The sequence below is a fragment of the Gavia stellata genome, chromosome 2 (genome assembly GCF_030936135.1).
Source record: "Gavia stellata isolate bGavSte3 chromosome 2, bGavSte3.hap2, whole genome shotgun sequence".
In the NCBI taxonomy this organism is placed as follows: domain Eukaryota; kingdom Metazoa; phylum Chordata; class Aves; order Gaviiformes; family Gaviidae; genus Gavia; species Gavia stellata.
The window spans coordinates 90,629,271-90,645,238 of NC_082595.1; the positions used below are offsets into that span (position 1 = coordinate 90,629,271).

General features: G+C 37.8%; 1 protein-coding gene across 1 annotated transcript in view; it reads left to right on the forward strand.

Annotated features, from left to right (window-relative positions):
• ERICH1 (glutamate rich 1) overlaps window positions 1–15,968 on the forward strand; it is a 108,365-nt gene that overhangs the window by 37,504 nt on the left and 54,893 nt on the right. The window contains exon 3 of the mRNA XM_059831768.1: window positions 2,257–2,391. Coding sequence (XP_059687751.1) covers window positions 2,257–2,391 — 135 coding nt within the window. The remainder of the gene's footprint in view (window positions 1–2,256; window positions 2,392–15,968) is intronic.

A 15,968-nucleotide genomic window follows, 5' to 3' on the forward strand; every position in this document is an offset into this window, starting at 1 on the left:
TGCCCTGTCGAACCTGGCCTTGACCACTTCCAAGGTTGGAGCATCCACAACTTCTCTGGGCAACCTGTTCCAGGGCCTCACCACCCTCATAGTGAAGAATTTCTTCCTAATATCTAATCTAAATCTACCCTCTTTCAGTTTAAAGCCATTACCCCTTGTCCTATCACTACACACCCTTGTAAAAAGTCTCTCTGCAGCTTTCTTGTAGGCCCCCTTCAGGTACTGGAAGGCCACTATAAGGTCTCCCCGGAGCCTTCTCTTCTTCAGGCTGAACAATCCCAACTCTCTCAGCCTGTCCTCATAGGAGAGGTATATTCAGAGGAGTATGTCTACTCCTTGTATGATTAAATGGTTTGAGTTAGTCAGGACTGTTGCAAATTGAGTTTAATGCTTTCATGGTTATCTTTGTTTTACAAAACCTAAATATAAAGGGGAAAAAAGGGGAAACTTGAAATTGTTCAGAAGGGAGTAACTGAAGAAACATTTATGTGTTTAAAACTATCACCAATTAGCACTTCATCATTAATCAACCTGGGTAGGGAAAAAAATAATTGATGCAAATACTGGTAGTTCAGTGATTTGGCATCATTTTCACAGAAAGGATCTGTTGAAGAATTATTCCAAATTAATTTTTAGTGCAACTTTTTCCAAATCACATAATTGCTTTTCATATTTCTGTATTATTTACCTCTTTTCCTTTTTTATCCTTTACAGTAAGCATCATCTATATCAGTTTGAAATTTTATGATTTGTTCAAGAAAAAACAATAACTTTCTAATGTGTTCTCAAAACAAAATTATTACATCCTGATGATGAAAACAACTATGATGTAGCTTTTCAAAAGTGCCTTGAATGTTCTGAAATGTACTTTATCATAGATAAGATGATCATTCATGCTGAACTTTTTGAAGTGTTATCTGAGAAATGTCACTGTATAGTTAAATCACATATTTGCATACAATGCGTACAGTTAAATTACATATTAGAAACATAGATCCCTAACAAGAATTATTTCTGTCAGACACAACTGCATTTTAAATGTTTGGGTATTAGTCCAGCCATAGCTGCAGCTTGGTAATAGACTCGGATCATCTGGGATCTTCTAGCAAGTTTGTGGTGTAAGGAGGTTAATTGTATCCACCTGTCAAAGATGTTTTTACTGTGTATTATTTTAACAGTTCTGTGTATGTGTTTTAAAGGGGAAGATTGCCCTCAAGAAGGGAAGGCTAGTGCTGGGTCTGTGCTGGCTTATGGAGCTGGCTGAGCGTAGAAAGAACACACTGAACCATCTAAAATTATGTTGCAGCATCTGGAGACACCCTGAACATCCTGGCCTTCTGGAAAGGCTTTTGTCTCCCTGTGGTTGATCCCTACTGTTGTCACTACTGAGCAAAAAAATACAGCCTGCTATTTGGACTGGTTTCATGTAACTGAAGCAGAGATGCATCTCTGTCATTCCTGCAGAGTTACTTCTTGTCTGGTGAACAAATGAAAAGTTTATACTGCCACTCTTGCACATATTTTTAAATACCTTTTAAAGGGGAAAGAAATCCTACAAAAACAGTCTACTGCCGTCATCACAAATAGTTTTCTATACAACGAAATAGTTGGAAACCTGGCCCTTAGCAATCTTACCCCCCTCCCCCCCCGCCCTTGAAAGAAGCAGAGGAAGGATGAGGAGATGAGCCCTCTTGGGCAGGCACTGCTGAGGCTTAGTCAAGTGTGGCTTTCAAACTCCTTTTATCTTTGCGCCCTTCAGAAGAGTATAGGTTATGTTTAAAAGGTCTGCAAATGGACAAACTGCAGTTCTGTGGTTCTTTTTCGGTTGCTTCTATCACTTTGTAATCAGCTTGTATCTCTGCATTCTTCCATCTTTTCTGAAACAATTTTTAAAGAATAGCATCTGCTCATGCTGAATGGGGAAAAATGTGTAGAGGGTCTCTTAAAATATCACTGTAAGTGGAAGCTTCTTCTGAAGTTAGGGCAGAAGACTTGTCTGATGCAAGGAAAAAAAAGTGTTTCTGGTGGAAAGACCTAAGCTGTGGAGTATTTGTTTATTTGTAGCTGCTGTGGAATTTGGTACAATTTTGTTGGTCATAGGATAATTTCAGTGTTCTGCATCTGACTTTCTCTCACTTCCTTTTCCTCTATAAGGATTTCAAGACCACTTACTATCATTGCTGTAGTTGGAAAAACGTTTGAGAAAATCTATACTGAGATCAATAGCCAGACACTTTGTTTTTTTCTGTTTTGTAGGTAGTGACAATACAATTCTGTCTCCAAGGAGAATGTACACGGTGAATCTTCCTCCGGAGGGTTATGTTGCAGTTACTCCAGATGCTATTACTGCTTCGGTTTCTGAAAACTCAGACAGTAGTGCTGACTCAACAGGTAAGTCTGTATGGTTGTTACTATGATGAATTTTTCTCAAGAGAAACTTCTTAACAGCTCTTATCAAGTAGATCCAAATTGCAACAATTAAGTATTTAAACTGTTGCTGCCAGTGGGTGTCACTGTTTTGCAACATAAGCAAGATGAAGACGTACATCCCTGTGGGTTCATTTCCGTTAGAGTTTGAAGACCAGATTCAACAATTGGTTACAACCATACAGTGCCACTGATGTTACTGAAGTTACATAAAGTGTAACTGAAAATAAAGTCTTCAGCTCCTCCCACTCAGGTGCCACATGTATATTCATATTATGCCTGCTTACAGTCATAATATTTTTAAGAGTAAATGTTAGATAAAGCTGTTTTAATAAGTCTTACTTCTGTTGTTCTGAGGAATTGGGCAAAGACTTAATGACCTTTCAAATTTACCTCTCCCAATTAGAACAGACGTTCACCTGACTGGAGTTGATGGGGGGAGATACCAATCCTTTAGCATTGAGAGGCTTTCTGATGAGAAACTGTGACCAGGTAACTTCAGAATCAATATTTAGTGTTGTCAAAGGGTACAAGAAGCAGCACAGGATCTGTAAAGAAGTGGGCTCTAAGTTGACCTCAGTTAAAAACATGCTTTTCTGAATGACGTTGCCAGAATTAAATTGATTCTGTCTGTCTTAGAAGTCCTAAGCTTAGATAAGACAATTGATATGTTCCTGTGGTTGTATTTTTGTCCAAAACTGTGTATCACTGTCATTTGCTGCTAGGGGCAGCAAAGAAAATATCCAGGTGAGCCTGCTGAAATAGAACACTTGATAAGCGGTATTTATTAAACCATTATATCTATTTCAGCCTGGAGACTGCCTAAATGTGAGAAAAACCTGAGGTACTACCTGCAGATACAGAAAGGCAAATGCTCCTTGCCTTTGAAAACAATACCCACGGCATGAGTTTTCAGCTTGAAAATTGGGTCAGCACTCTATTCTGAGCTCCATTCAGAATCTGGATACAAGTAAAACTATCAAAGTAGCCCAAGTGACTGAAGCAAAGTACAGCATGACTGGTGGCACATCAAGAATGTTCTTTCTTGGTGTGAAATGGTTTAAAGATCTTTTTTGGTTTGGGAAAGAAGTAACTTTATCAGAGTAATGCAACAGTAGATCTTGATACTGTTGGGATTATGGATAGGAAAGTGTTCTAATGCACAGCTTCCAGTTTGCGTTTTTCTCTTTATGTTAGACAGGATTCATGTTCAGAATCCAGAGACTGTTCCTAGACTATCCTTAAATTTTAGTTACACATTTCTCTTTGGGCAGTTCATTGGGTTTCTGTTTCACAGCATGTGAGCTTCAAACTGCTTATTCTGACATTGAAGCACCCTTTCTCTGCCTCCATGCCATATAATTTCTGTTTATTCTTTGATGTGATCTCCTTTCAGATATTAAAGGGACCTTCTCCTTCTTCTTTATTTTACTAATAAGAGTAAATGAAGTCTCATACTACTTTGTAGGTAAATAGACCTATAACATTCACTTTTATAGAGGGACTTAAGTGACTTCTAAATAAAACATTAGAATGCAGGCCTCTGAGCACTACTGCAACTGAGATATAGCCTTATTAAGGTTTTGTGGCAAATTTACTCAGCTTCTGTTTAAAATCTATGAATAAATCAATACGTGATGCATATTAGGTGTTGATATATTGCATAGCAATAAAGTAGAATAGAATTTAGGATTGCATTATATTGTCCCTTTTTAGAGTCATATAAATATTTGTCTGTTTTTACAATGGATAGATTATTGAACAGTGGCTTTACTCACTCATTTTTTAGATTTAATCTTTTCCTCTAGTATTTCAAAACAATCAACCACGATAGCAATAAGTAGTGTTTTGGTGTTGCTTAGTTGGACTGTTGGATGGTGATTTCTTTTAGCTGATCCCAGTCTCAGTGTTCAGGAAGAGTAGGTTTTGGACTTCAGTCACTTTTTTAACAGTTAACAAATGCATCTGGAATTCTGGGAGACTTATTTTTGGATTGGTTTGTTGCTTGACTTCACAGTTTATCCCGGAATCAAGAAAAACTAAGTTTGAAGTGATTTTTGAAGGTTTTTAATCTATATTCTCTTTGCAAGGTAGGTTTGACTATGTCATTCTTGCCAGGTATTTGCCTAATTTGTTTTTAAAAACCTCCCCGTAGGTTTTTCTTACCTGCCCTTTTCCATTTGCTCTAGTGTTTCACGACACTTTAATGCTAGATCTTTCTTGTTGCAGCTTAAAGCCCTTGTTATTTGTTCTGTCTAAATATGGACTGCAGAATTAGAGATCTGTGCTAATCCTGCAAGGTTGAGGGACATGGTTAACTTTACTCATGTGTGTGTCTTTTACAGTATTTAGTTTAAGCATATACAAAAAAGTCTTCATCCTGCAATAGATGTGATTTCAGGCAGTGCTCATAAAACACAAAAGGAACAGTTTAGACAATCACACCATGGATTACTTAGTTTGCTCACCTACATTTAGTTGTATATCCCTTATTTAGTTCTTTTTTTGAAAGGATAAAGGAAAGCTCCAATGAGAGCCTTTGACACTGAAGAAAAAAGGAGCATGCATGTCTGTATGTATGAACATTCTACATATATAAAATATATCTGTGTTGTTTAGGAGTGCCTCAGGTATTCCCAAAAAATCAGCTCCATAAGATGGAAATGCAGATCTAGTGTTTGCATTGCTTTAATTCTAATACTATCTATATGATATATTTTGAAGGGCACCGGCTATCTTTTCCTGTGTTTCCTAAAAAATGGAGCATGTTGTATATATGCTGGGCAACAAAAGGCTGCCTTGCTAGCCTTTTCTAGCCTTTGGACCTAGAAGTGAGGGAAATAAATTCTGTGGAAATTCAAACAAGCAGAAACCTGACTCAGAAAATAAATTTTGTTGTTTATCAAACCTGTCTCATGAAAATAATCTGACCATATTTTGGGATTAAAATTTTTCAGTTCTAACTTAGTTATGTATCAGTGTGATTTGCTACGTCTTTTCAATAAATTAAGAAAACCAAATTCGTGTCTACCTGAGTTAATATAAGAAGATTATCAAGAGGAATAGATATGCCATGGCTGATATTTCATTGTGTTAAATTCATCTGCAGAAGAATGAAATACTCAGTCACTAGAATATGAATTTAGACATCAGCTTTTTTTGAGAAGTTATTTAAAAGTTGAAGTTAATTACAATTATAAATTAAAATAATTTCTTGACAGCTCTAAAATATGTTTGGGTTTGTCCATTGTTATTCTTCTTTAAACTAGTAGTTCCATTATGGTTGGTACTGTCAGAATGAAATTAATCTTGTCCAGACTAGCTTCTGAACAAGAAAAGAAAAGAAGCAAAGCAGGTCTGTGTGAATATTTCAGTATGTCTTTCTCCATCTATCTCTGTATGTTGTTTTTAGCACTTCAAATAATTTTTCAAATACTTTTAAATACTTCTCTCTGTTGTGTCAAATATATTGTGACCAGTTATGCCTTTAACATTACACAGTCACCTTGCGATGCATGCATAAATGACTAATGGCATTGGGATTTAAAGTTTTGTGAAGTATCTTGGCTTCCTTTTGTAATTCTCTTATATGTTTCCCAGAGGTGGGGGGAATAAAGCTGCTCTTCCAGGTTTATTTTCTTCATGTTAGCAGGTGATTGATGAACCTGTAGTAGTGAGAAGAAAAACCTAAGACTGCCTTGTCTTTCAAGAAAATAATGAAAATTAAGTTTATCCAACATTCTTAGAATGATAAATTAGACTTAGGTGTCTAACTTTTAAACACTCCCTTGACTGTTTTGGAGGAATTGAGTCCCTATGATAGTGTGATCCTGTCAGCCTTCTGTTGATTGAATTGAGTAAGAGGAATTAGACAGTCAAGGAAGGAAATAATGCAGAGAATTTCTTTTGGTTTTCACATGATTTTCCTATTGACTTTGGTACATGTTAATGTATTGCTAACTTTCTTTTAGCAATAGGCTTTATACTTTTGACAAGGGCATTAAAAATGTGTAATGTTCAAACCATAGATAAGTTATCATCCGTCAAATTCTGGTCGTAAACTCAATATCCTCATAGCTTAAAGCTTGTAAATCAGAGATCAAAATTAATTTATTTTTATTATCTATTTATTCAGAAATATTTCTTCATGACTAGTCACTTGAGAGATACGTCATCATGTTTAAAAGGATGTTCTGTATGAAAGGAGAATCCAGAAATTTTAATTATGTGTTCCTTAACTTACTAGGAAGTGGTAGCTTAGTTTTGATTTGGTTTGGTTTTTAGTTTCATAAGATGAAGTTAAATTGTGGAGTTCTTCCTTCTTACTTTAAGACTGGTGAAACAATATGAAATACTGTGTCTTGCATTAAAATATGAATGCTGAAAATATAACCTTATTCCTTCTAAAAGAAAATCAAACCATTTATATTTCTTCAGCAATGTTTCTTCTTGGATACGCTAATTTAAGCTATGATAATAGAATATAACATATAAAATTATTTTATTTGTGCACAAAACACTGTGCTGGATTATAATTTCTCTCTGAAGTGCTTTAACGTTAAATCCATATTTTTATATAGAGTCCCAAAGTGGTGTTTGGTGTTTCTTTAGATGCATGGTAGAACAAATTCCTGATCCAGAGACTGTGGAAAATAAAAAGACTGTGCACGTAGGAGTTCAGGAATATGCAGTAATTGAGGGCACCTGGAAGAATAGATAAAGAGAATTCGAAGAAAAGTGTTCTTAGGGTATTTTTTTATTTTTGATTTCATAACCCATTCTTTTTGTTCTTGTCAAGTCTCCCTCATTTTCTCCTTCATATTTTTGAACTGCAATATGGTATTCATCTGATAATATCCTTTTATTACTATCTTGATAACAACCTACCCAGTTTTGGTGAAACCCTTTATATAGACAAAAGGAGCAAGACCTAACTGTGCTTTATCCTACCTCCTAATGGGTATCTTATGAGACAGAGTTTTAGCCAGGAGGAAGAGTCCAGCCTGGATGCTCCATTCCCATGCTGAGAACAAGTCAAGTTAGGGAAATAGAAGCAAGCAACCTATTTTTTTCTACCTTTTGGCAGCTGGCAAGTCTGAAGTAATGTGGAATGTGGTACATACATGGGATACTTCCTCACCTAGTTAAATTTGCTTGTTGGCCTGAGGCAGCGCAATTGTACATGATAGATGTATACAAGTCAGTTGTTAATGTAGATGTCCTTTGGACTTTTGCTTTTTTTATTTGTTTCTGTCAGAAAGGGCAATACTGAAAAGAATCGCTACTGCTGCAGCAAGAGGTTCAAGCTGAGGGAATGAATTTAGAGATCTCTCTCATTTACATACAAGTAAATCAAGCTACTCAAATGAGATGCATCCCAGGAAATTATTAGCTATGTCAGTGAAGGATAGTGATATTGGGGAGGGGTCCTTAGTAGACATCCTAAAAACTACTGCATTTCTTGAGTTTGGTTCTGCTGGCAAAAATGTTTGGACTTATTGATCAGCAAAAGCTAAATTTGGTAAAGGCATATTCAGGTAGTCTCTTATCTGACTGTAGTGTCTTGATTCACTTAAGGTTTAAGGCAGCCGTTTTAGGAAGACCTAATAATGCTTGAGCCTGTGTTTGTTGTTGAGGAGATGCTAGTATGAATCATGGTTGACTACTTACGTTCTTGGCAGGTGGTTGGGAATGTGATACATTACAGAACTGATATACTCAACACACCAAGGGAACAGTATGTTTTAAGCAGCTAAGGCTGGCAGCAAACCTTTTTCACTGGTAGGTAGCACCAGTTGTGAAACTTGAGCATTATGAATCTTTTTGTAGCCTTCAAACCAGAGGGATCATTAGACCATGTAATTTAATCTTCTGTACCTGTTAGAGAGGTCTTACGCGATATTAAGCTCAGCAGTTTGTGTTTGCAAAAAAATAAATAATACCATGCACATTTCAAAGGTGTCACAGAGGCTCTGCTACTTTCTGGTAATTTGTTCTAATAGCTAATTGGTCTCACTTTATTTAAAAAAAAAAGACAATTTGAAAATTGCTTTCTTCTGCTTTCCTCCATTTGAGTAAAAAGCCTTTATTAAGCAGTATTTTCCTCCCACAAAGAAGCATAGTAATCAAGTCACCGTCAGTCTTTTTTGATTAGATAAACAGGTTCACTTGTGTATTACGATATTTACTTCAATCCTCAAGTCACATTTGTAGCTCTTTTATGTATTTCCTTTTTCACAGCATCCTTTTAAGAATATAAACTCCAGTACTGCATGTAGTATTTGTGGTTTCAACAAATCCATGTGTTGAAATAAAATAGTCTTTGTACTTCAACCCACTACTCTGGGGGTTTTTATGTGTCAAAAAAAATGCATCAACTTTTTTCTGCCACAGCATTCTACCGATAACTCCTGTTATTTGATACATAGATACTTTTGCCATTGCTAAAAGTCAGTCTCTTAGAAGGTGTTTTCTGATAAACAACTGCATTTGACCATGTTTAAAATTTGTGTGGTTTAGGGTCTGGTTTTTTGCTTTGGTCGTTTTTGTTGTGGTGGTTTTTGGTGGTTTGTTTGGTTTTTTTAGAACTAGGTTACCAAGTAGTACTTATATATAACTTACCTGTTTGCATTGCTTTTTTTATATCAACAGGAATTTTACTGTTAATCACTGATGAAAAAGCCAAGTAGCTGCAAGTTTCCTGCCAGTCCCGGCAGAACTGGGCTTTTTTAAACTGACAGTTGTTTTTTTAAGTTGTCTCAAACTATATTTCAAAATCTCAGTGCTATGAGTTCATAGGCTGTATGTGTTGCAATTCATGGTGAATGGAGTGACATCCAGTTGATGGCCGGTCACAAGCGGAGTCCCCCAGGGCTCAGTTTTGGGACCGGTCTTGTTTAATGTCTTCATTGATGATCTGGATGAGGGGATAGAGTACTCCCTCAGCAAGTTTGCAGATGACACCAAGTTGGGTGGGAGTGTTGATCTGCTCGAGGGTCGGAAGGCTCTGCAGAGGGATCTGGACAGGCTGGATCGATGGGCTGAGGCCAATTGTATGAGGTTCAACAAGGCCAAGAGCCGGGTTCTGCACTTGGGTCACAACAACCCCAGGCAACGCTACAGGTTTGGGGACGAGTGGCTGGAAAGCTGCCTGGTGGAAAAGGACCTGGGGGTGTTGATTGACAGCCGGCTGAAGATGAGCCAGCAGTGTGCCCAGGTGGCCAAGAAGGCCAACGGCATCCTGGCCTGTATCAGAAATAGTGTGGCCAGCAGGAGTAGGGAGGTGATGGTGCCTCTGTACTCGGCACTGGTGAGGCCGCACCTCGAATACTGTGTTCAGTTTTGGGCCCTTCACTACAAGAAAGACATTGAGGTGCTGAAGCGTGTCCTGAGAAGGGCGACGAAGCTGGTGAGGGGTCTGGAGCACAAGCGTTATGAGGAGGGGTTGAGAGAGCTGGGATTGTTCAGCCTGGAGAAGAGGAGGCTGAGGGGAGACCTCATCGCTCTCTACAACTACCTGAAAGGGGGTTGCAGAGAGGTGGGTGTTGGTCTCTTCTCCCAAGTGACGAGTGACAGAACAAGAAGAAATGGCCTCAAGTTGCGGCAGGGGAGGTTCAGGCTGGATATTAGGAAAAACTTCTTCACTGAGAGAGTGGTGAGACACTGGAACAAGCTGCCCAGGGAAGTTGTGGAGTCACCATCACTGGAGGTGTTCAAGGAACGTGTGGACGAGGCATTGTGGGACATGGTTTAATGGGCATGGTGGTGTTGGGTTGATGGTTGGACTTGATGATCTTACAGGTCTTTTCCAACCTTAGTGATTCTGTGATTCTGTGAAAAGGGTATCCAGAGCTGTAAGTATTTTTATTTTCTCTATATATTAACATAGCACACATACAATTGCTTTTCTGAATCTGGTATCTGAGAGAAAGAGCTATGAAAGCAAAAAAACCCTGTAATTCAGGTTGTCTTGTAGTATGTTCTGGCAACTGCTCCTAGATTGGCTGTCCTGAGTCTTGTGGCAACTTCTTGGGTTCTGAATATTTAAAGCTTTTAACAAGACAAATTGAGGGAACTGTGGTGATTTGGGCGTGAGGATTCTGCATTTGCAAACAAAAATTAATAAAACTCTTTCCACGCAGTTTTATTCTCTTTAAAAAAAAAATCAAAAACCAAACCTATTAAAGGATGCTTACAGATAAAAATCGTATTTAATTTAGGACCTCACTAAGTACACCCGAATAATGAAAGATGCAAAATAATTATCTCCAAATAATGAAATGCTAAAGTACAGCTCTTAGTATTATAGTCAGTGTTTTGCAACACAAATGCACCGAACCATATTTCAAATTATAGCATTAACAAGTGAATATGACTGATATGCAGATGTCCAGTTTTTCCTTACAACTTGCTGAAAAAAAGAGAGGGATTTCCTGTCCCACGTTCAGCTACTTCTGAAATTATTGCTGTAAGGTTTGTTTCTCTCTCCTCCTTTCCTCAGACTTGTTAGCAGGGGTCTTTCCTCTTCTAGAAAGGATAGTACAGACTTGCAGGTTGAAAACTTATTGTAAAAGAGTTATTACTTTAAAAAGTGGTTTTCAATAATTCAGCAAGGAAGAAGCAGTGATTATAAGGTGGTTCTGGCTCTTTTGTATTTCTAATGGTCAGGCTGTCTTTTAATTTCTATTAATGAATTCCCCTAAGTAATTTTGGATGTTCTGATTTTAATTCTCTGCCAGTTTGGGTGTCACTGTTTATTATCATACTTTGTGCATGATAAAAATGTAGGTGATAGTGTTCTGTAATTTAGCTCTGTCCTTGCAGAAATTGATGTATGATTCCCAGTTTGTGAATGGCCGATTTTCCTGAGCTTCCAGCAGCTTTAGGCATTCTCATGTATATGTCATCCTTGGAAAGCAAGCCATCGCAACAATGACACTTCTGTTAAGGTTGTTAATATAAGCCTTTCCATAATGTTGCTGGTGTTTATAGATTAATCAATAACTTGGAAGGGGAGATGTCTGTGTGGTTAAGCAACTTTCTCCTCTACGGCCAGTTTCTTCTTTAGCTTAAGTGTAGTTGACATTTTGGAACCAGTTACAGCAAAAGATGCCACAAACAAGTAGAGATGTTGGACAGCTATAGCTGAAGAATTCTGTACTTCAGATGTTTTCTCCCTGAATATCCTTTCTGCAGACCTTATATTTGTTGATAGATGCAATGACATTCCTAACAGATAAAAACACCACACGTTTCTTTCTGAAATTGAATAAGATTAAATAAGCATTTTTATTTTTCAGAGTTCAGATAAAGTATTTAATCATTTGTTATCTCAGGCTTAATTTAAAAAAAAATCTAGATCCAGTAGTGCTCATATTTACACTGACACTGTTATCAGTTGACTTACATCACTAGAATTAAACTGCAAGGTTAAGAAAGACCTAAATCAACTTCTCTAGTTTAATATTGCTTTGGAAAATTTTTAAATCCTGTTCTATCTGAGCTGGAGAAGGTTTCCTTTTTAAAGTCACACCTGATTTAAGAGTCGTCCAGAATTCTAGTCATGTGTTTAACTTTTTTATCGTCTTGACTTCCAAGGAATTAAATGTATGCTTAAAAGGACATGCTTGGTGATGTACCATGCTGCAAAAACTATTGACTAGTGTGATCACTTCTCTTTGGAAATCCTTCTTTAGTATACCACATGTGATACAGATTATAAACATTTGAGGTAGGTATAGCTTGGGCGGTCACTTATAGAAAACATCTCCAGACTACTGATATTCTGTAGCAGTATTATAAGCAATTTCAGTGATCTGTCAAGCAGCCAGCTAGAGTCGAGTAATCCCCTCTCTTGATTTCACAACAAACAAGTCTGAACCTCCTGAGGGTGAGTGTGAAATTCACCAAGAGATTCACTGCTGCCCACTGAGGGTTTTTAAACACAGGATTGGGCTATCAATTAAAACTGTAAGTATGAATCACTAGTTTAGGTTTATATACAATGTAGAAACCAGTCTTTTTTAACTACCACTGTCTGTAACTATTTACATCTTCTAAATGCCAATATATCCACAAGCATATGGGACTGTTACAGAACTCATGCATCATGGTGTGGATTAAGAGTTGTTTAATGTCACTGAAGTCTTCAGTAGTTCTTGTGTGATAGTTTCTAACATTAAGATGTTGGTAGACACCCCATTTTAAAAAAAAACCCACCTCTGGAAAATGTCTTTAGAAGTGGAATGGCAAAGAATTCTGCCCCAGATTTTTAGTCCAAATTTGTGTGTGGTGTTAGGAAAGGCTGTAAATACTGAAAATGTATTGAGGAAAAAATAAAGATTATAGTAATGTGATACACTGGTAATGGTTTACTTTAGCCATGGCTGCATGTTAATGGTTTATTAAAGATCTTTGATTTATATTTCTATAACTGTAAGTAAGTAATACTTATAGATGCCGTAAGTAATACTTATAGATGCCATAAGTATTAGTTAACTTTCTGCATGCTTTTGAGAAAGCTTTGAATACTTGAATAACAAAAATATACCTTTGAGATGAGATCTCATTCCTATGTGTTTCTGTAGTGCAAAAAACAATGTACTCCTAATCCTGGTTTATGCATTTTAACATTTCAACAAAGTAAAGAGAATGCTCGGTTAGAACCAGAGGGCAAATGTGTGCTTAAGCAGTGTAAGAACTCGCCAACAAGTGCATTTTTAATGAGATGTTTACTCTGGCCATTACCTTCACTTTCTGTGTTAGTTCTTGTCCTTCATCTTTTCTTTGTTTCTTATTCCTCCGTGATAGAATCAGTGTCTCAGACTGGATATCCTCTTGTTTACATGTCTGTATGTCTGCAAATAATTCAGTTGAAGTAGGTTCAGCTAGTCAGGTGGCAGTATGTGAAGCAGGAGGAGAGGCAATTAGGGCCTTTATCTCTGTGGCACTTTTTTCTTGCTTTTTGTTTTATTTTAAATTACAGTGACGACAAACACTTTGGTTGAGCATCCCCTCCTCTAACAGATGAGCCTCACAGATTGAAGAGACACTGTGGCCTTTCCCATATCATTTTTCTATTCCTGCCCCACTCACCCACTGAGTCACTTATCCCTTCTCAGCTGGAGCTTGCTCCCCCTTTCTTCCTCCTTGCAGCTGTGTTGCAGGCTTCCCGTCGTCATAGTGACTGCAGGCAACTGGTCGGAAAGGAAAAGAAATAGAGAACAGCACCAACAACCACCTTAGATCCTAGCAAAAAGCCAGTGCTGTTATAATTGCTGCCTCACTTGAGCAGACACACACCACTTTGGAAATCTGACACTGCTTGACTGCTTTTGCCTCCTTATTTCATAACAAAAACCTAATCAAAACCTAAGCTTTTGTAGCTTATGGAGCAGCAGAGTAAAATCAATAGGGTGCTAGATTAAGGAGAAAGGCATGTCAGCAAACTTAGAGCTTGGTCTTTGGCTGCTCAAGTTCTTCATCATTCTATATCTGAGTTCATCACCTGTAAAAGCAGGAGATCTGATTGTTTTGTAGGTCTTGGAGAGATTTATGATCACTATTAATATACATGACATTTTCATTTTGGCTATCAGTTGTATAGGTAGTTGCATGTAAAAGTATAACCTCCACTGCTCTACTATTGCCTATGAACCTGTTAATATTGAACCAAACCAACATGTTGCTGTCTTACATGTCAAGACCCAAATATCCACTGACCGACAACACACTTGTGAATACTAAGCATGAGAATGTGACCCTGGCTCATCCTCTCGCTGTTAGGGCTCATGTTGCTCTTCCTCTCTAATGAGACTTGTTTCAATGCAGTATTTTCAGTTCTCACATACAAAAAAAAATAGGGAGCAGGGGAAGAGGAAAGCTCTTTGAATGCCGAATTTCTATTGTTATATGTTACCCTGCTGTTTAAATACTCTGGACACTGTAAAAACAGAGTAGAAGGCTTGTGTCTAACATGAAGGGACTTATAATCAGTATGGCTGAGTGGACAAGGTAAATGAAGACAGCAGGGAAAAGAATGTGTGAGTAGTAGTAACTATGTCTTTTTTTTTTTTTCTTAAACATTTTTACGTGTTTTGTGTAACATACAGAAAATGCTGCCGTCTCATGTTGGAAGTCGAAATCAGGCCTACCCAATGATCTCATTTTATTGTTATTCTGTTATAGCAGCTGTTTTAATTTATGGCAGCTTGTAGGCTTACAGCCAAATGTTGATACAGCTTCCAGGAGACTGTCTCCATTCAGTCTCCACTTGGGAAATTTCTTGATCTCATATTCTTTGCATTAGGTTACTGCCCTCTGCAGAATTTACAGGTAGCAGTCTTTTAAAGTACTGAACAATGCTCTGTATGACTGTAACCTGTGCCCAGGAAGCTTTGAAAATCATCCTCCATCCATCCCCCTTTCCCAATACTTTTGTTAAATAATTTTGTTTGCTAGTTCCATGCTGTCTTCCTTCCATTTTATCCCTGCAAGTGGAAATTGGTTCATAATTGGAGTATGCCCTGTTAGTAATTTGAACTCCATCAAAACCTTCTGTATAGTAGACTGATGGAGAGAAAGGAAGTTCTTTACTTCACTGTAGAATCATGATTGCTCAGTATTACAGGATTTGCATTGCACATGCCATGCATCAGTCTCACTCACCCTCTCTCTCCCCAGTGATCTGTAGAGGGCTGAAAAAAATGGAAGTTAAGTTGATACAACAAAAGACAGAAGTACCAGTGCACACAAATTTATTGCTGTAATCTAGCCAAAATGCAGTACAGGCAATTTAACTGCATTCCAAGGATCCCCAGTTGCTTTGAACACCATGTTCTGGCTGACCTAAGCTACTGCAGTTTTTCTTATTTCTACCAAAGTTGTGTATTCCTTTGCTGCATCTATGTACCATTAGTTTCATTTCCTGGCTGCTTTGGCAGTATGTAACCGCACGAGTATGCATTAGGGCAAATATGCAGTCTCTCCTAATAAAGAGCAAATCACTTCAACAACTGCATCTCTGGTTTGCAGTACTAGATGTACTAGATCTGTATGCAGGTGATGATGCTCCACCTCACAAACTCCTCTGCATGAAATCTGACTGTTCCTAGACTCTCAGCTGGTATAACCAGCACACCTGTACTGACGTGAATGAATCTGCGAGTTTATGGTAGCTGAGCACCGAGCTCTGTATGGTTGTAGTCAGGAACATGACCTTCACTGACCTGTGGACCACTGCCAACATCTGACATGTTCCTCCTTTTCTTGATGCAGATATTTTAAACAACAGTCTTGAGCCTCCAGTCTTGGCCAGCTGGTTTAACGACAGGTCAAGTTTTCTGTGAATTCATACCTGTTTTGCCTGCTTTTGTACTTTTCCATAAGAATTGAGTTACCTTACTTTCTCAGAGCTATTTCTTTCTGGGTGAGTTGATGATATTTGCAAGAACTTCCATATATATCGCCCTACAAACTGTCTCTCTGCATCTTGCCGCTGAGGAAGTAGGAGAGAACTCAGAACCAGTTTTACGGAACTATTT